Source organism: Microtus oregoni, unplaced genomic scaffold (genome assembly GCF_018167655.1).
Source record: "Microtus oregoni isolate MIOR12 unplaced genomic scaffold, Mior012 000117F_ref0000505, whole genome shotgun sequence".
Taxonomy (NCBI): Eukaryota; Metazoa; Chordata; class Mammalia; order Rodentia; family Cricetidae; genus Microtus; species Microtus oregoni.
This window is the reverse complement of record NW_024544746.1, coordinates 1,625,139-1,646,075: the sequence shown is the minus strand read 5'-3', so window position 1 is coordinate 1,646,075 and position 20,937 is coordinate 1,625,139. Positions and strand designations below refer to the sequence as shown.

The 20,937-nt window shown below is 49.7% G+C and overlaps 1 protein-coding gene and 1 long non-coding RNA gene across 2 annotated transcripts; both read right to left on the bottom strand.

Annotated features, from left to right (window-relative positions):
- Window positions 1-31: 31 nt before the first annotated feature.
- Window positions 32-6,140, bottom strand: LOC121444108 (tRNA-dihydrouridine(16/17) synthase [NAD(P)(+)]-like). Its single transcript, XM_041645887.1, has 14 exons — window positions 5,660-6,140; window positions 5,224-5,470; window positions 4,624-4,732; window positions 4,450-4,500; window positions 3,989-4,101; window positions 3,262-3,344; window positions 2,940-3,043; window positions 2,691-2,835; window positions 2,400-2,496; window positions 2,231-2,319; window positions 1,555-1,700; window positions 638-675; window positions 453-528; window positions 32-358 (listed from the first exon to the last, which is right to left on the bottom strand). Exons 1-14 carry the CDS (start codon window positions 5,665-5,667, stop codon window positions 219-221), a joined length of 1,446 nt encoding a protein of 481 aa, XP_041501821.1. The 5' UTR covers window positions 5,668-6,140; the 3' UTR covers window positions 32-218.
- Window positions 6,141-9,828: 3,688 nt separating this feature from the next.
- LOC121444041 lies at window positions 9,829-10,975 on the bottom strand. Its single transcript, XR_005973738.1, has 3 exons — window positions 10,917-10,975; window positions 10,659-10,773; window positions 9,829-9,867 (listed from the first exon to the last, which is right to left on the bottom strand). It is a non-coding gene; the product is annotated as an uncharacterized LOC121444041 (long non-coding RNA).
- Between the last annotated feature and the right edge of the window lie 9,962 nt (window positions 10,976-20,937).

Genomic DNA, 20,937 nt, shown 5'->3' with positions numbered 1-20,937 from the left:
AGCCACTGGTCAGTATTAGATCTCTGCAAACGAATCTCTGAAATGGTTTATTGTTCAGTCCTGGAAACAGGTTGTGGGAAAGGGGCAAGTTCAGCCAAGGTGCCTGAAGACACCAACTGTCCTTCTGTGTCAAGTAGGAGATTCCCTGAGTAAGGCATTTCCTTAAGAGTGTCTAGGCTTCAGTGGCTGTCTGGAGTAGAGAGGGCCCTTGCTGGCTCTCAGGCCAGGGCACTACCCATGACTTCGGAGAAACCACCTGGTGTTCCGGGCCTCCCCTGCTGAGGTTCCTGCAGCCCAGGCTGGGTCTCTTTCCAGGCCAGAGACTTCTCTAATTTGGTCTTAAAAAGCAGTCCATGGCCTGACAGGGAGAACAAGAGGGGAATGATTGTCAGGAAACCAAGGTTCCCACTGCTGCGGGGTTGGGTGGGCTGGTGCAGCAGGCGTCTGCTCACCTGGGCAATCTGCTGTCTCTCTGAATGCTCGCTTCTTACAGCAGCCACGGCACAGGTTAAACACACATCTGTTGCCCTGTGTACGAGAAAGCTGGTGAACTGAGGCCAACACCCATGCCTAGAACCCAGCAACATCCATGGGGACTGCCCTGCCCACCTGCACAGCAACAGAAGAGCCAACTCACCTTTGGATTTCCACACTGGTCACACTTTGCATATTTAGCTGAAAATAAGGGGGGCTGGTTGAATGAGATGACTATGAGGCAAGCCAGGGTGACTGGCTGCCACCCCTACAAGTCGTGCTGTGACTGGTAAGGATGCAGGATGTGGCTAGTTATGACAGGAGATGGTGGACACAGGAGAGTGAGTATGGCCTCAACTGGGAACAAACAGGAAGCAGATGGGCTGCCCATTCAGTCCCAAGTGTTCCAAAGCCCTAAGGTCTGTTAGTATGTCACCCAGTGAGAGAAAGTACAGCCAGGTACGGTGGCTCACGCCTGTAATCCTAGCACGTGGACTGCTGCTGAGGATGAGTCAGTGTGGACTACACCGTGAGATCCAGGACAGCCTGGGTTACAGCCTGAGACATATCCCAAGGTCCCTCCTGCAAATTCCCCAGGCTTGCAAAGCTACCAGCTGCCACCAGACTGCTGAACCCCTAAGGAGCAGCTGAGTGTGAGAGCCCAAGTTGCCGAAATGGCCAGGGCACAGAGGACAATGCACTGGACTGAGACCTCAAAGCTGCACACCTAGGAACCATAAGAGAGGCTAGCCACCTTCAGCTCCATCTATTTGGATCAAGATTGAGCAAGCCAAGAATAGCCCTAGTAACCCAAAGCCCTGACACAGGCAAACTCCTCTGTGGTCACCTGAACAGCACCTAGGTAAGGAGTTTGTACAGTGGCCTTGTCTGATACATCACACACAGATGAGATTTAAAAGCTTTCACATGTTCTTAGTGTCAAACCCCAAGTCTGGTCTGGGCACGGGACAAACGTCCCTAGGCATCTGTTTCTGAACCCGGGCTCCTACCTCCAGTTAAGACAAAGACAGGGGACTGACAGTCAACCAGTTAACCTGGCCTGAACAGAGCCACACTCACGTTTCAGGGAAGGGTCGAAGGTCTTGTGAGGGTTCCTCAGCCGCTTCTTCAGCTTGTTCTTGGACAAGCCATCTAGGCTGCCCTCTTCCTCCTCCAGAGCCCGCTTACTGCGGCCACCACTATTCTCCTTGCTCCCTTCCCTGGGCCTGAAAGGAGAGGGCACACCAACAAGATACGGTCAGTTCACTGCTGCCAAGTTGGGCCGATCTCAGGTGTGGTCCCGGGCAAAGGGGCCTGTATAGGACACAGGACACACGTGCAGCCCACACAATACAGGGGGTAAATCTAAAGTTCAGGGGCCCAACGTTCGTACCACTGAGCCCAGGCAGGCTGTGATCACAGATCAGCCTGCCCAACTTTGGAGATTCCAGCCCCAGGGTCCACCCAGTAACCCCAAGGACAAAGTCACAGAGGACCAAAGGATCTTGGGTAAGTACCCAAAGCACTTTCTCCACACAAAGCCTCTTCTCTCCCTCCACTCAGAATAGGGACTTGCCTTAGTGACAATGGGCACCTGTGTGTGTATTCACACTGCAGGCTGGCGTAGCTCACCCCCGTGTGTGTATTCACACTGCAGGCTGGCGTAGCTCACCCCCGTGTGTGTGTGTATTCACACTGCAGGCTGGCGTAGCTCAGCCCCGTGTGTGTATTCACACTGCAGGCTGGCATAGCTTACCCAGGCCTGATGTAGGGCTGGCAGATCCAGTGGAAGGTAGGTAAGTTGCCAGGTGGCCTCACTCCTTCTTGCTGCCTGGACATGTCCTCCTGCAAAGGCCCAAGATGTGTCAAAGACCTAAGCTGCTGGCCCACGACAGCTTGCTGGGCTCCCACAGCCCTGCACCTGCCTGACACAGAAGCTTTAGTGCCTGGCTCACAGCAGCCACACCCTCCAAGGTCTTCACTTTGGCCAGCTCCTCTCGAAGCTGCTGATGAACCTGCAGCCTGAGGAAGATGCCTGTCATTCAGTCACCACCTGAGCCATGACCAACTTCTTCCCACCCAGGTTCTGGCCTCCCTCACTGCCAAGCCAGCAGCCTCAGCAGACTTGGTTGTCTTGGGGAGAGCACAGAGCACTCCAGAGGACTGACATTGCTTAGAGAGACTGACTCTCAACTCCTATCCAAGGAGCAACTCACGTGTGGTGCCACAGCTTGAACAGATGGGCCCGGACGTAGGACAGTGGGCAAGGGTGTTGCTGTACAATGTCCAGGTACTCCTCAGCCAGCTCCCACACGGCAGGGCTCCGACCCTCAAAGAGGGCAGGATTGTGCAGGTTGCCCTCTGGGAAGTGGGGAGGGAGGAAGGCCTGATCAGGTTACAGGCTAGCTATAAGGGAGCAGGCAGGACAGTGAACACTGTTCACTAAACGGCCATCCATTGCTCACCTGCAGTCATGACCCCTTGCACACCCGTGTCCTGGATACACTGCTCCACATCCTGCAGGCACCGGATATTCCCATTTGCAAACACAGGGATTCCCACGGCCTTCCTGTGGGGGGCAGGGAGAGAAGCCTGACCCTATACCACACCAGGGCAGTGCTTAGCAGGAGGGACAGAGACCAGTCACCAAGTTCCACCCTGTTGAGACACCTTGCCTGCTATGGTATTGCTGCCTTCCCTGCTAGACATAGGACACCAGGTAAAGCTGAACACACCAAGGTGTGGAGCTAGGACAATGACTGTACCCAACCTACTGTATCCACTTGCCTGACTGCCTTGATGTGCTCCCAGGAGGCTGTCCCTGCCATGGGCCCCTTCTGCTCCTTGGTGCGCCCATGTACAGTCAGGAGCTAGGACAGATCAACACATGGTTCAGCATTCTCTAGGCCAAGGTCCCAAACCAATTACAAAGGACCTGCTTAAGTTCCTCAGCTTTCCATCCAGGAAAGAAAAATGGCCAGCCGGGCCAGATCTATCCCTGGACCCCAGGGTCTTGAGAGCCCCGCCCCATGAAGGAGCCCCAGGCTGCTGAGGGGTGGCTCCTGCTCTTCCAGAAGCTACATGTCTCAGAGCACACTTGACCAGGCTCAACATGGAGGGCTGGGAAGAGTACCAAGTCTAATGCCCTGTGGCTTACGCCTAGTCTTCCAGAGAGGATGGACACTGAGCTCACCTAAGAAGGCCATGGCTGATGTCTGGAGGGCCTGAGACACGGTAGTAAACCCAATGTTACTCCCCATAGTCAACACCCTGGAGCTGGGATGGCAGTTTTAGAGGCTCTGAGACCAAGGTAGCGGGTCTTAAAAAAATGGGGTCAGGAGGGACCCACTGTTAAGCCCACAGAAAATGACTTGGACGCACCCTCCACCCAAAGCTGCAGGAGGATCAAGAGCCACCTCTGGTCTTGGAAGGTTGTCAGGGAGAGACAGTGTGGATGTGAGCCCAGACTGCCTGCTGGATCCCAGCAACCACCCCTGGGAGCCACGGCCCTCACCTGACAGCCGGCCTTCTCCAGCATCTGGGCATACCTCACCGTCCTGTCAATCTCAGGGAAGACACGGATTTTGCACGTGACAGGAACAGAGAGTCTCTCATGAGCCAACAGAACTGAGAAAGAAAGGTGGTTTCTAAGGGAACCATGGTTCTATTCCAAGGTGGAAAAGTCCCTATATGCCAGGCCCACAGAACCATACTAGCTTTTCCAAAAAGCAGATCTAGGGGCATATTCTTGGCCTTTTCCTGTCTTCACATGTGATGTCGGCCTGTGCTGGTTTCCAGTGAGAAGTAGCACCCAACAGACCTAGCTGTCCCCATGGGGCTGTGGGAGATAAAGGAAGCCCTATAGGGATGACCGTCGTCCTGGCCTGAGCCCCAGCCAAGACGTGTGTGCTTATGAGCCCTGTCAGAACGTTCCGGGGCTGCTCCAGCTGACATGGTGGTGCGCAGCCAACTTACCCATTCTCTGAAGCAGATCCCACTCCTCCTGCAGAAAGGCGCCATAGTGACCTGCGGAGGAGAAGAGTGGCCCGGTGTCACTCTCGGACCCACTGTCACGAACCCACACAGAGCCTCCACCTGAACAAGCCTGGCCCGGACAGGTGTCAACACAGGACTGTGGAGTGACCTCACCTCTCTTGGCTATCATCTGTGGGCAGCCCAAATTCAGGTCGATGGCATCACAGTAATCTTGTGCCAGGAGACCCGCCTGGACAAACACCTCTGGGTCATTGGCACAGAACTGAAGAAGACATGAAAGTCATCTATGGTCACATCAGGCTAAGACTCCCTGCCTAGGCCTCCCTGCCCTGTGAGGAGCCCCATGGCGACCCCATTTACAATACGATAAAGCGGGGAGCATCTCGTTCCACTAGGAACGTGAGTTATCATGTATGTTACACGGATGTGTAACAGCAGCCAAGGGCACAGAGTTCCACAGAACTGATAGCTCTGAGACAGAAGGGCACCAAGACCGAGAGGAAGTATCACGGTGACAACGGGGCTTCAAGTCCCTCACATCATCCAAGCCGTCCCTTCACCAGGGCGCAGGCTGGCTCCCAGGAAAGAGCCCAGTCTTGGGAAAGTTCACTCAGCAGCTGTGTGTCAATGCAGGAATGCAGCCTCCCCCTGCCCTGCAACCCTCAACCTGGGTACGAAAGCTTGGAGACGCTGTCCTCATATACAGGGTCTAGAACTCGGCTGCTACCTGGTAGCCATGGTCCCTCTGCCCACCTGCACAATGAGAGGCCTGTCCTCAGGGCACACTTCACAGTATAGGTTCTCCTTCCGGTAGTTAGCATCTCTGACGAAGACCTGGGCATGCAGCATAGGGGTGTAGCATAGCTGGGCTCCATGGCGGCGGCTCAGCAGTCTCCAAGCCAGCTCACTCTGGTCCACCATGGGTGCCACCACATGTCGAGCACCTCCTAGGGTGCGGCTCCAAAATTCAAAACCCTGAAGTTTGGGCATCCTCTCCACACTAAGGGCAGAAGGGGACCAGGCTCATTTTAGCCATGGTATACATACCAGGGAGGGTACAAGGTTCATCTGAAAGGAGCTGACCACACACACACACGGTGCAGATACCACACGATGGTGACAGGAGAGGCGTCAGCAGGCACAGGATCGAGCCGCCCCCACCCCAGCCGTGACCCTGCCCGGACCTTACCCCCTCATTTGCTGCTGGATTAAATGTCAGCCTGGTGGAACGGGTGTGGAGGATAAACAGGTCAGTGCCGGAACAACGGATCTGCGCCCCTGCGGGTGGGACCTGGCCAGGCGAGATCCCGGATCTCGGGCAGTGAGAGCAGCGAGCACATCAGCCCACCGGGCCCCCTTCCTCGTCTGGCCTAGAGCCTCCTTCTCTGACCCGGTCCCTTGGGCTGGGCAGGGGGCCGAGGCTGCCACCGAACGACGGCGAAGGGGCTCGGATTAGGACGACTTCCCGCACTGTTGGGGCCGGCAGCGGCTCCAGAAGGCCTGTGGCTGCGGGCACGCTCCAAAGAAAGGGACACAGGGCCCCGGAGCCTCCGCCTTACCCGCGGCGCCGCCACGAGGACCCGCAGGAACGCGGCGAGAGCCGCTCAGGACCTTAGCTCAGACTCAGCGCACCGCTACCGGAAGTGCCGGTGCCGGAAGCGCACCGTCAGGACCTCCGCGCGGTCTACGGTGCAACGGCGAACAAAATCCTTGGAAACGGCGGCTCGGCGCCGAGGGGACCGGCCTTGTAGAAACTGGAGCTGACCAGGTACAGACTGCGCACGCCCGGAGCCACGTAGTGCTTTCCAATTATCCCTGGGAAGCCGTTCCTCCCACCTCTACTCCCTCTCCACCACGCCTTCCCAGAGCAGCTTAGTTCTTCAGACACAAGATGTAAATTCAGTATAATACACAATAGTTCAGATCCTGGATAGGAATGGCTATCAAAAAACAAAAAACCAAAACCAACCAACCAACCAACCAACCAAACAAACAAACAAACAAAAAACAGACTGTCAAATTCCAAACCGGGACAAAGGGCTAAGATACCTATCAAAACGGACCTAGCCTCGGGTTCTCCTAGCGTCCCCAAGTCACTTCCTCTTACAGGATAGGACTGGTACACTCGACCCCTACCCTGGACTCTACAGCCCAGGGGCTGGGCTTCCTTTAGGTAACCAGAAACTTCCTAGAGCAAGGGAACAAACACTCAGTGGTCTGGTCACTCAGTTCTCAGGCTGATGTTGGTCTGTTTGTTTATTTATTTATTTCTCCTCACCATCATCTTGAGACAAGGTGTCACTGTGCAACCACGGCTGGTCTGGGACTTGCTATCTGTGTGTGCACCTTAACTCTCAAGGGTCAGTTCTCTCTCTCCTTCTGCTTGTGGATCCCAGAAAACTAACTTAGGTGGTCAGGCTTAGTGACTGGGGGAACTATTGAGTCTCCTTGTCAACCCACTATTTTATTTTATTTTCTTGCTTTTCCAGACAGGGTTTCTCTGAGTAGCTTTGGTGTCTTGGAACTCACTCTGTAGACCAGGCTGGCCTATTAAAGGCATGATCACCACTGCCTGGTGCAATAGCTTCCTTTTATTTCTTTTATTTTTATTTTTTTATTTTATTTTTTTTTTTTTGGTTTTTCGAGACAGGGTTTCTCTGTGGCTTTGGAGCCTGTCCTGGAACTAGGTCTTGTAGACCAGGCTGGTCTCGAACTCACAGAGATCCGCCTGCCTCTGCCTCCCAAGTGCTGGGATTAAAGGCGTGCACCACCACCGCCTGGCTAATAGCTTCCTTTTAATCAGAATGTTTGGTCAGTTTGTATTTAACTCTGCAGTGACAGAAGTGAGTCTTTCTGCTTGTTTTCAACGTGTCTCCTCTGTGTGGTGTCCTGTGTTGCTTCTTTCCTGCAACAGACTGAAGGAGGAAAATAAAGAGCAGACACAGCTGTTTTTGTTGTTGTTGTTTGAGACAGGGTTTCTTTTTTTTTTTAATATTTATTTATTTATTATGTATACAATATTCTGTCTGTATGCCTGAAGGCCAGAAGAGGGTGCCAGACCTCTTTACAGATGGTTGTGAGCCACCATGTGGTTGCTGGGAATTGAACTCAGGACCTTTGGAAGAGCAGGCAATGCTCTTAACCACTGAGCCATCTCTCCAGCCCCTGAGACAGAGTTTCTTTGTAGCCTTGAAGCCTGTTCTGGAACTAGCTCTTGTAGACCAGGCTGGCCTCAAGCTCACAGAGATCCACCTACTTCTGCCTCCCAAGTGCTGGGATTAAAGACGTGTGCCACTACCGCCTGGCACACTATGTTTTTGATAGATAAAAATGAACTTCAATATAAAAGAATTAGGGCTGGAGAGATGGCTCAGAGGTTAAGAGCATTGCCTGCTCTTCCAAAGGTCCTGAGTTCAATTCCCAGCAACCACATGGTGGCTCACAACCATCTGTAATGGGGTCTGGTGCCCTCTTCTGGACTGCAGGCATACACACAGACAGAATGTTGTATACATAATAAATAAATAAATATTTAAAAAAAATATATAAAAGAATTAGGCCAGGCATGTGGTTCATGCCTGTAATCTCAACAGTTGAGAGGTGGAGTTTGCCACAAGTTCAATGCTGGGCTAGGTGATGACACAGTAAACAGTTAATTGTCACTTGACACACCTAGAATGACCCATGGAGGGAGTCAATAAAGGATTGTCCAAAGGTTATCAAGATGGCTCAGTGGTTAAGAGCCCTGGCTGCTCTTGTAGAGGATCAAGTTTCTATTCCCTCTGCCTCCATGGTGGTGGCGCATAACCAACTACCCTGAACTCCCGTTCCAGGGATCCAAAGCCCACTTCTGGCCTCCGTGGGCATCAGTCATGCCTACGTTGCACAATCATCCAGTCAAAACACTTATAAAGTTTTTAAAATTAAAGTTTTTTTTTTAAAGGTTGTCTAGATTGGGTTGGCCTGTGAGCAAGCCTGTGGGGAATTATCTTGATTGGTAGGAAGCCTTACCTCCTGTGCGTAGATTGGCACGGGATCCCGGGCTGTGTAAGAGTGGAGGAAGCAAGCTGAACACCAACACTGGCACACACGTGTTGGAGGAAGACCACTTGTTCATTGTGGCCACACAGAACCGAAATAACCACACAGAAACTGTATTATTTAAAACACTGCTTGGCCCATTAGTTCTAGCTTCTTACTGGCTAACTCTTACATCTTAATTTAACCCATCTCCATTAATCTGTGCATCACCACGAGGTCATAGCCTACCAGCAAAGTTTCAGCACGTCTGGCTCCGGCTGCGACTTCATGGCTTCTCTCTGACTCCTCCTCCTTTCTCCCAGCATTCACTTTAGTTTTCCCCACCTAGCTCTTTCTGCCCTGCTCTGCTATAGGCTCAAAGCAGTCTTTTATTAGCCAATGGTATTCACAACATACAGAGGGGAATCCCACATCACCTCCCCTTTTCTGTTTAAATAAAAAAGGAAGGTTTTAACTTTAACATAGTAAAATTACATATAACAAAACAGGTATCAAGCAAGAATTACAGTTACAATATTTATATCTACTTTATCTTTTATCTTAACTAAGGAAAACTATAACTATAAATTCTTCAACTCTATCAAAGACCCCAGAAGGATACAATATTACCTACGTTAACAGGAAGTGTATTGTAAGCAATTTGCAAAACTCTAGAAATGAGAGAGACATCTCACTGCCTGGACAGTCACCCAGAGTTCTTCTGTACCATTGGGGCATCCATCTTCAGCCTACAGGCCCAAGAATCTAGCAGACTTTTCCATGAAGCAGGAAATTTCAGTCACTTTCTTCTGTGTCCTGCACACATGTGTCAACTCATGGCTCTCAGCTTTGACTGTGGATGTAATATAATTAATTGCTTTAAGTTCCTGTTGTTTTGACTTCTCCAAAGTAATGGACTGTTACCTGGAATTGTGAACCAACTATGACAGTCATGGTAGTTTGAATGTCACTGGCCCCCATAATCTCATAGGGAGTGGCACTATTAGGAGGTGTGGCTTTGTTGGAGTGGGTATGGCCTTGTTAGAGGAAGTGTGTCATTTTGGACATGGGCTTTGAGGTTTCCCCAAATCAGGGTCCCTCCCAGTGTCTCAGTCGACTTCCTGTTGCCTGCAAGATGTAGGATTCTATGTCTGCATGCCGCCATGCTCCCCACCATGATGATGATGGTCTGAAACTGTAAGTGAGGCACCCTAATTAAATGTTTTCCTTATAAGAGTTGCCACGGTTGGGCCGGGTGGTGGTGGCACAATTCTTTAATCCCAGCACTTTGGCAGATCTTTCTGAGTTTGAAGTCAGCCTGGTGTACAAGACCTAGTTCCAGGACAGCCAGGGCTGTTACACAGAGAAACTCTGTCTCTAAAAACAAAACAAAAACAAACAAAAAGAGTTGCCGTGGTCATGATATCTCTTCATGGCAATAAAAACTCTAAGACAACAGTAAGTTTTTTTTCTTTATAAAAACAACAGTTATAATCCCAGCACTCGGGAGGCAGAGGTAGGCGAATCTCTGTGAGTTTGAGGCCAGCTTGGTCTACAAGAGCTAGTTCCAGGACAGGCTCCAAAGACTACAAATAAATCCTGTCTCAAAAAAAAAAGTTTTTTTTTTAATTTATAGTGTTGCTTTACTTTATTTCCTCTATTGGATTCTTACTACTACTTCCTCTGATTTTTTTAAAAGATTTATTTATTGTATATACAGTGTTCTATCTGCATATATGTCTGCACACCAGAAGGGGGCAACAGATCTCATTACAGATGGTTGTGAGCCACCATGTGGTTGCTGGGAATTGAACTCAGGACCTGTAAGAGCAGGCAACGTTCTTAATCTCTGAGGCATCGCTCCAGCCCCCTGATTTATTTATTATTTATTTATTTATTTACTTATCTATCTATTTATTTATTTATTGAGACAGAGTTTTATTATGTATCTTCAGCTGGCCTGTAACTCACAGAGATCCACCTGACTCTGCCTGTCAAGTAGAGACACCAAAGGCATGGACCACCATGTCTGGCTGGTTTTATTGCTCCTTAATAGTTCTAAGGCTGCTCATAAGCCCCTCTAGTCAGAGTCTCAGAGTCAACAGTTTCTGTTGTACAATCACCTGCTCCCACTTTCCACCTCTGCTTCACACTTCAACTCCACAAACCTTATAGAAATATTGTATCGTCGGGTCCTGCTCTCCAGCACTGATGCTAATGTTGATACGTATTTTATAACGATATGAATTACAGAGGCCATTTAGGATACTTGCATTTTCTGCCCTGTAAGAAAATGAGAGGGGGGCTGGAGAGATGACTCAGAGGTTAAGGGTGTTTGCTGCTTGTCTTAGTGTTCTATTGTTGTGAAGAGACACCATGACCACAGCAATACTTATAAAGGAAAACATTTCATGGGGGAAGCTTACAGTTTCAGAGTTCCGGTCCGTTATAGGACATGGCAATGTGCAGGCAGACATGGTACTGGAGCAGTAACTGAGAGTCCTACATCTTGCAGACAACAAGAAGTGATCTGTCTCACTGAAGTTCAAAGCCTCTTCTGAGATTCATGCAGTCTCTTAACTGTAATCTCCCTATAAAATCAAAATCAAAATGCAGATCACAAACTTCCAACACACAATGGCATAGGATATATATATTATGATCCCAAACATAGGGAAGGGAGCATAGTGAGGAAATACTGGACCCAAGCAAGAGTGAAAACCAGCTGGGCAAACTCCAAACTCTGCATCTCTGTGTCTGATGTCAAAATGCTCTTCGTATCTCCAACTCCTTTCAGCCTTGTTGAGTGCAGCACACTTCCTTCTCTTGGGCTGGCTCCACTCCCTGTCAGCAGCTCTCCTCAGCAGGTATCCCACAGCTCAGGCATCTCCAACATCCTGGAGTCTCCAAGGCAATCAGCTTCAACTTCATAGCTTCGTGCAGTGGCCTCTCTGGGCCTCCATTCAGGGACACCCCTGACACATGCCTTACCTCAGTGGCTTTCCTTAGGCACAGAGATAACTCCATAACTCCTTTCTTCTATCCTTGACGCTCAAGCCAGAACCACGTGACTGAAACCACCAAATTCTGCTGCTCCTAACTGCTGAGCCATTTCTCCAGCCCCTTTCTTTCTTTCTTTCTTTCTTTCTTTCTTCCTTTCTCTCTCTCTCTCTCTCTCTCTCTCTCTCTCTCTCTCTCTCTCTCTTTCTTTCGAGTGCTCTATCTGCATGTAACTTTTAGACCAGAAGAGGGCACCAGACACTAGTAGAGATGGTTGTGAGCCACCATGTGGTTGCTGGGAATTGAACTCAGGACTTCTGGAAGAGCAGCCAGTGTTCTTAAGCCATTGTGCACTGAGCCATCTCTCCAGCCCCCCTTTATTCCATTTCTTTTCTTTTCTTTTTTTTTTTTTCGAGACAGGGTTTCTCTGTGGCTTTGGAGCCTGTCCTGGAACTAGCTCTGTAGACCAGGCTGGTCTCGAACTCACAGAGATCCGCCTCCTCTGCCTCCCGAGTGCTGGGATTAAAGGCGTGCGCCACCATCGCCCGGCTATATTCCATTTCTTAATCTGTTTATCTCCCTGAACACAGGATTCGGCTCTGTTCCACTTCCTGGTGCCCTTTTCTCAATCTGCACATTTTATATTTTTATTTGCTCAGCTTCTTCCTTTTCACTATAAATCTTCATCAGAGTTACCACTAATAAATACATGACAGAATCTATGCTAGACTGTTTTGAGATTTCCTCTGCCAACAGACATAATCCCAAACTCTTCACTTTAGCCTCAGGCAGACTCTTTGGACAGGAGCAAAAGGCAGCCCTTCACCAAAATATCACAGGAATGATCTCTAGGTAACATACTAAATTCTTCCCCCTGCTAAGAGGAGCAGCCTCCCCATAGATCAAATTACCCTAAGCACTACTGTCTCCCACTGGTATGGCCCATTAAACAGTGCTTAAAGCATTCCACTGGTTTCCTAAGTCCCAAAGTCTAAATTCCTCCAAACACAAACATGGTCAGGCCTTTCACAGCAACACCCTAGTCCCTGGTACCAACTTCTGTCTTAGTTATGGCTTCTGTTATTGTGAGGAGACACCATGACCATAGCAACTCTTATAAAGGGAAATATTTATTGGGTGGCTTGCTTAGATAAGTCCAGAGGTTCACTCTGTAGGGCCCAGCTATGACAACCTCAATAGAGGTCTGAGATTCAGTAGTTTATCCTAAGGCAATACCTGGTTTCAAGAAAGACCACAAACTGAGACCACCCAGGCACCACCCAGGAACAGGTCATCCAAAAGAAATTCCTAACCTTCCAACTGTTGTACACTGATGTCCCTTAGTCCAGCACACCCATCCCCCTTTCACCAAGACACCCCTAGACAAATGTCAGCCAATCAGAGGTCCTGAATCTTAGACATCCCTCACCCTCACCTCTGCTATTATAAACCCCCCCCCAACTGAGCTCGAAGCGCTCTGACTGTGTCAACCCGTTGGACACTTGGAGGGTCCAAGTTTGAATTTGAATAAGAATAAAGGCTCGGCAGTGGTGGTGCACACCTTTAATCCCAGCAGAGGCAGAGGCAGGAGGATCTCTGAGTTCAAGGCCAGCCTGGGCTACAAAGCAAGTTGCAGGAAGCGGTTACCCAGAGAAACTCTGTCTCGGAAAGAAAGAAGGAAGGAAGGAAGGAAAGAAAGAAAGAAAGAAAGAAGGCTCTTTGCTTTTACATACAGGATTCAGTCTCCTTGTTGGTTTTTTGGGGGCTCTGCAATCTGGACATAACAGGCCGTGATCATCATGGTGGGACATAGTTGTGTGCAGGCAGACATGGTGCTGGAAAAGAAACTGAGAGACTTACATCTTGCAGGCAACAGGAAGTGGGCTGCAGGCAACAGGAAGTGGGCTGCAGGCAACAGGAAGTGGGCTGTCTCACTGGGCGTGACTTGAGCATAGATGAGACCTCAAAGCCCACCTCCACTCTTCCACAACAAGGCCATACCTCCTGATGGTGCCACTCCCTTTGGGGTGGCACTTCTGCCACCCTGCTCTTCCAGGGGTCCTGGTTTCAGTTTCCAGCACACACAAGGCAGTTTACAAATGTCTATAAGAGTAGTCCCATAGCCGGGCCGTGGTGGCGCAGGCCTTTAATCCCAGCACTCGGGAGGCAGAGGCAGGCGGATCTCTGTGAGTTCGAGACGAGCCTGGTCTACAAGAGCTAGTTCCAGGACAGGCTCCAAAACCACAGAGAAACCCTGTCTCGAAAAACCAAAAAAAAAAAAAAAAAAGAGTAGTCCCATAGCTGGGTGGTGGTGGTGCACGCCTTTAATCCCAGCATTAGGGAGGCAGAGGCAGGTGGATCTCTGGGAGTTCGAGGCCAGCCTGGTCTACAAGAGCTATTTCTGGGACCGGCACCAAAGCTACAGAAAAACCCTGTCTCGAACCCCCCCACCAAAAAAAAAGAGCTGGGCAGTGGGCGTTACACACCTTTAATCCCAGCATTCAAAAGGCAAAAGCTAGGGGTCTCTGAGTTTGAGAACAGCCTGGTCTACAGAGTGAGTTCCAGGACAGCCAGGGCTACCCAGAGAAACAAACAAACCAAACAAAACCAAAAATGAAAAACAAGGTGCACATCCCTGACATTTATCCAGCGCTCCTCATCCTTCCTACAGATCTAAGCTTCTACCTGTTTTAACTGCTCCTTGGGCTAAAGTCATCTGTTAGTCCTTATCAGTCGGATCTGAGCATCTGCAATGCTCTCACTTTTGTTTATTTGTAAATCTCTGAAACTCTATCATCTCACCGAAAAAGGAAAAAATAAAGAAGAAGGCAAAGAAAACAAGGTTAAAGAAAGCAGTATCTTGCTTCTTTCTTTCTTTCTTCTTTCTTTTCGAGACAGGGTTTCTCTGTGACTTTTCTGGTGCCTGTCCTGGAGCTAGCTCTTGTAGACCAGTCTTGAACTCACAGAGATCCGCCTGCCTCTGCCTCCTGAGTGCTGGGATTAAAGGTGAGCGCCACCACTGCCAGGCTACGTGTAGCTTTCTTTGGTGCCTGTCCTGGAACTTGCTCTGTAGAACCGGCTCCCGCACGGCCTCTACTGCCCAGCTGTTTTCTTTCTTTTCTTTTCTTTTTTTTTTGGTTTTTCGAGACAAGGTTTCTTTGTGGTTTTGGAGCCTGTCCTGGAACTAGCTCTTGTAGACCAGGCTGGTCTCGAACTCACAGAGATCCTGCCTGCCTCTGCCTCCCGAGTGCTGGGATTAAAGGCGTGTGCCACCACTGCCCGGCTGTTTTCTTTTTCTTAAGAGGGTCTTGAACCAGGTTTCTAGCTAAGGACCTGAGGATGACCTTGAATTCCTGCTCCCCTCCCCTCCCTCCCCACAAGAGGTAGTTTATCCTGTGCTGGGAATCAAACCCCAGGCTCCGCACGTGCTGGGCAAGCACTCTACTAGCTGAGCCATTTCCACAGCCCCTTTCTACTCCTCCCTTGTTCTTTAAGAAACAGCCCACGTTTCTAGAGTTTGTTGACAACTTGGGTTGGAATTTCTTTCTGCTTTGTTTCCTGGGGACCCTTTATTTGAGCTAGGGCGTTCCCTGCCCTTAGGCTGGCCTGCCCCCTAGTGGAGCCTTCCAGCACTGTTGGTCAGCGGAGGCAGAGCGCGGGCCAGCCCTGCAACTTACAGATCTGGCATCTGGGAAGGGACAGCCTGTGACCGTGACCCCCACTCAGCTCTCTTGGCAGGGACCCACTACCTTACCGTAAGCCTGGGCAAAGACACCGAGAGTAGATTCCTCTTCCTGCCGCTCTGGAGCTGGACTTCCGACCTCCAAAGGGGATTTGGTGAGGAAGGACCCCGGGAAGCAGTCTGTGTGCTGCGGTGGAGAGCCTTTGGTAGCCTGTGTGGTAGCCCTAGGCTGGTCCTGGAGGAGGAGCCTGTCCTTAGCTGCACCCATCATGTGGGCAGAGGGGGACGGGGCCAAGACAAGTGCCCCAAACTCACTGCTGCTGCCAGGATTTGGTAGATTTTCCTGAATACTGTTTTCCCTTTGGCCGAGAGTCCTCAGAACAACTTCCAGGACTTTCAATGACTTTCTGGAGACTTTTCACCAGAAAAGGCCACTTTTCTGGGAGCAGTCCTCTGAACCCTTCCGGCCACCAGGAGCACGGGACCCTTTTAGTTCAGTGTGACTCACACGATGCTCAGGTTCTGCCAATGTGTTCCTGCTTTGTTCCGTTTTATTCTCTCTCTCTCTCTCTCTCTCTCTCTCTCTCTCTCTCTTTCTCTTTCTTGGACAGGGTCTCCTTAGCTGGTCTGAAATTTTATGTGTAAACCAGGCTGGCCTCAGACTCACAGAACTCACTTGCCTCTGCCTCCCAAGTGCTGGAATAAAAGAACATGGGTAGCATGTGCCGTCATGCCTGGAAAAGAAATCTTAAAAAACAGCTGAACCAAACAGCATATTCTGAAGAATACCCCTCCACCACATTTTCCCTCTTCCTTCCTTCCTAACACATGAAGCAGCATTACTGTTAGGCCCACATATATTGTTATAACCATATCGACTCATGGTCTTCCTGCTTCAGCTAGCTGCATGCTAGGATTACAGATGCGCTCCACCGTCCTGGGATTGATTGCCTGTCTCTCCCAGTTATTGTCTTGAAGCTCACGTCAGGTTTCCTTGCTCACGGCCCTCCTTTGCACACATGGACATTCGTTCTGTCAGTCATCCAGGGGAGATGGTTAGGTCATGTCCACTATTTTGTGATTTGACACAGTGTTGTGTGTGTGTGTGTGTGTGTGTGTGTGTGTGTGTGTGTGTAGGCGTAGTCAGGCCACTTTCCAAGGTCGTTTTTCTGCATGCGGTCACCTCTCCCCCGAGACCCTTTGTTCTGTGTGTGTTCCCCACTGGCGCTGCTTTGGTACCGGTTCCCCTGCAGCCCCCACAGCATGGTGAGAAGGCCAAGTCTGCAGTTGTACGAGCCATCCTTGTTGTGACTATCAATCTTTATTTCCCTTATAATGAGAGGCTGAGCATCTTTTACTATGTTTAGAGGTCTAACCAACTATTATTTTGTTTATAAATCCCCCCTTAAACGGCTTCACGGAAGGATAATTAGTGCTTTGGAAGTATGGGTAAAGTGACAATTACACATCTATAGATACCCATATACACAGCCGAAACTGTTACAGTGAGATCTTGAAAGTGTGTATTGCCACCCCCAGTTTCCCTGTGACCCCCCCAACCCCCTTTATCCATGACACTCCGGTTGCTACTGACATGTGTGCTTTCCTAGGGCTTTATACGCACAGAAGTGTCTCAAGTCTTTGCTCATTCTTTCCAGGACTCAGTCATGGATATTCTGAAGTATTCATATTATGGGATGTCCTGAAATGCGTCTCTCCATTCCCCTGCTTGTGAGTCTGGAGTGGTTTCTGATTCAATCTGTTGCTCAAATCTTCATACGGACGTAGGGTGATTCATGTGCCCGGGAGCAGGACAGCAGCTCCTACGTTAGATGCACATTTAACTTGGCTTTTTGAAAGTGGCCTCAGATTCCCTCTGCAGCCAAGGACAGACAGCCTTGGACCTCTGATCCCCGGCCTCTTCCACTCAATGAGTAGAGGGTTATAGGTACACGCCACCACACCTGGACTCCTGTGTGCCAAGGAAAAGGTTTATTTGGCTCGGTCACATCCACCATGAGCCAAGGGAACTCAGGGCAGGAACCCAAACCGAAACTGGGAGTCAGGGACTGAAGCAGAGGCCATGGAGGAACACTGTTTGCTGCCAGGGTGCAGCCCTGAGCTATGGCCACACATCTGTCTGTGCCTTCTTTGGTGGCTGCTGTGGGCTTTGCATACAAATTAAAAGCACCTAGTCCCTGAGTCACTTCACCCATCCCAGTGAGGCCTGCACACCATTTCCATTTATTTATTTATTTATTTATTTATTTATTTATTTATTTATTTAGGTTTTTTGAGACAGGGTTTCACTGTGTAGTCCTGGAACTCACTCTGTACACCAGGCTGGCCTCGAACTCATAGAGATCCACCTGCCTCTGCCTCCTGGGTGCTAGGATTAAAGGCGTGCGCCACCACCACGTCTTTAATTTATATGCATTGGCGTTTTGCCTGCATGTATGTCTATGTGAGGATGCCAAATCCCCCGGAACTGGAGTTACAGATGGTTGTGAGCTGCCATGTGGGTGCTGGGAATTGAACTCAGGACCTCCGGAAGAGGAGTTAGTGTTCTAACCACTGAGCCATCTTCTCAGACCATTTCTTCTTTTTTAAATTTAGCTTTATTTTATGTATGTGACTGCTTTGCCTGAACATGCATGTGTACCATATGTGTGACAAGATTTACGGAGTTCGAAAGAGGCCACAGGATCCTCTGGAGTTGGAGTTAAGGATGGTTGTGAACCACCATGTAGGTGCTGGGAACTGAACCCATATCCTCTGGAAGAGCCATAAGCGCTTTTAACCACTGAGCCATTGCTGCAGCCCCTAGCAGGTTCAGATTGAGGTGATTTCCATCATTTTATTTATTTGTTTATTCATTCATTTACTACTACTAATGCGTTTTTGAGACAGGGTTTCTCTGTAGCCCTGGCTGTCCTGGAACTCACTTTGTAGACCAGGCTGGCCTCGAACTCAGAGATCCTGCCTGCCTCTGCTTCCCGAGTGCTGGGATTAAAGGCGTGCGCCACCGCCACCTGGCTTTACTATTGGCTTTTTGAGACAGGGTCTCTATTATACAGCTCTGGCTGTCCTGGAGCTTGCTGTGTGGGCCAGGCTGTACTGAGCTCAGAGACCCACTTGTCTTTCCCTCCCAAGTGCTGGGATCAGGGGTATACACTACCACAACCAGCTTAGTTTTTGAGGCAAAGTCTCATAGCTGAGAATGATGGAACTTTTGCCCCTCCTGATGCTGCCACTCAATGCTGGTTGGGGTTACAGGTGTGACCTGCCAGGCACAGCTTGGGCAGTGTTGGCGCTACTGTTATTGCACCTTCCGCTACGTTTTTTTTTTTTTTCTTCTTCAGTAGTGGGTCTCTCGTGTCTAAAATTCATTCAGTGTCCTCTTTCTTTGCGGAGACTATCTTTACTGCCTTAATAAAAAAACAGCTATGTTCTTTACTGTTTACTGCAGCATGTGGTACCAGCCGCTTAATTCTCATTGCTGGGGTTACAGGTGCATTCTACCCAGCTTAAGCATTCCTCCTTTTCCCCTCCTCCCCTCCCTGACTTTCTAATAACGGAGCTGATACCTGGGGCCTCTTGAACCACAGATGAGCCCTCTGCACTGGACTCCACACCTGAGCCCACTCGCTGCTTTCAGTTTTGCTCACTTCGGTGTCTATATCCCCTCATGGTTTTGCTCTTCCCACTCATGTCAACAATTTTCTGGTTCTCATGTCTTGATTAAACCTTGCTGTTCAGCGTTACTGGGCTGAGTCATATTCAACCCCTCAGTTTGGTTGGTCCGTCTCCTACCAGGACAGAAAGGTAAAAGACCTGGCTGCTGTTGCCTCAAGGGATCTTCCTTTTTTTTTTTTTTTTTTTTTTTTTGGTTTTTCGAGACAGGGTTTCTCTGTGGTTTTGGAGCCTGTCCTGGAACTAGCTCTTGTAGACCAGGCTGGTCTCGAACTCACAGAGATCCGCCTGCCTCTGCCTCCCGAGTGCTGGGATTAAAGGCGTGCGCCACCACGTCCCGGCTGGATCTTCCTTTTTCTTCAGATCAGGGCTTGGAGGGGTCGCAGTGAATGTCTCTGGCACCCCCTCCCCCAGCCTTTCTGACACCACTAGAGGGAAGGCGGTGGGGCTCCCTGCGGTTCTGGTTTGCTATGCTAGCTCTCCTGGCCAGAGGCCCAGATTGCCTACCTTCCTGCTCTTTTTCTGAGGTTGGAACTCAGGGCCTCGGAAATTCTGGGCAAGCCCTCTACCAATTGACCCACATTCCCAAATCCATTGAACACACATGTAGCTGAGGTTATCCTTGAGCTGGTAGCAGCAATCTTCTTGCCTCAAGTATTCAGGTCGCAGTCGTACACTACATGTCCTGGAGACCTTTATGGGATTGGGGCATCTAGCATCTAGTCTGTGCCCTTAGACTCTCCAAGCTCCTCCTATCTCGTTTCCTGGACATTAAAGGAAACACACATTCAACAGTGGCTCTCGTATTTAGGACTTAGTATTTGGTTTTATTTCCACGCCCACGCTCAACAGATACCATGTGTAAACTCTCAGCTCTGGGATGACGGGGAGCACCACTCAGTCCATCTTCCCACCGCTCAGGTTTTTGCTTCTTGTTGGATTTTGAGCAGTTTGACTGTGATAGACCGTAGCATACGACCTGTTTGCTTCCTGAACCTGCAGGTTTGAAAGTGAACCCCCACCCCGCTTTTCCAGTTCTACGGATTGAAAGCAGGGCCTTGTGCACATTAGACAAAGACCACTTTTTCCTCTCAAGCTGCGCCCCTGCCCTCTTACTCTGGGACTCCACATTACCCACAAGGTCCTATCTCTTCCTGGGCTCTGTTCACTATTTAATAACAATAATAAAGATTTCTCTCTCTCCCCGGGTTCTCAGAGTCCCTTCTCTTGCTTACACACTTTTCTATTCTGAACACCTGAAGTTACCAACTTACTTCTGTTGGTTGGTATCCTAAGTTGGTGTCTATTCTGGGTGTCTTGATAGGGTGATCTTGTGACCTTGTCTCCCCGTCCACCCCCCACCCCGCCCTGCCCCAGGTAGGTTTGTGTGTAGCCCCAGCTGTCCAGGCTAGTTTTGAACTCCTCTGTGATTAAAGGTGTGCCACCATTGCCAGGCATCCCCCTGCTTCTTATCTATTGCCCAGTCTGGCCTCGGCCTGCTGAGGGGATGGGGGCACAGGTACCCAATTTTCCAGAGTCTCGCTGAGATTTGTAGGGAGCAGTTTAGTTAGAAGCTTTGACCCTTAGGCCAAGAGGTGGCGTGAATGCCTTTAATTCCAGAACTCAGGAGGCAGAGAGAGGCGGGTCTCTGTGAGTTTGATGCCAGCCTGGTCTATAAAGTGAATCCCAGAACTGCCAGAGCTGTTAAGAGAAACCATCTTCAAAAACCAAAGAGAGCCTTATGGTCTTGGGGCTTTTGTTCATTCTTTTAGTTTTATGTATGTTAACGTCTTGTTTGCATGTATGTCTATAAACTGGCCAAGGTTGCTGGGAACCTGATCTGGTTCCTCTGCAAAATCAGCCAGAGTTCTTGCCCCTTGAAGCCATCTCTACTGCTCAAGTGCACAAGGTAAACTCACACCACTAGAGCAGGGGCTGCAGATGATTATTTCTGACTGATGGCAGGACTCAGTGCCAAGCCACGAAGCCAGATGTTAAATTTTGCCCTCTACCATCTCTCTCAAGACGCCTGTGAATAGCGACTGCTCTTGAATTTTTTCCCACTTATTTTA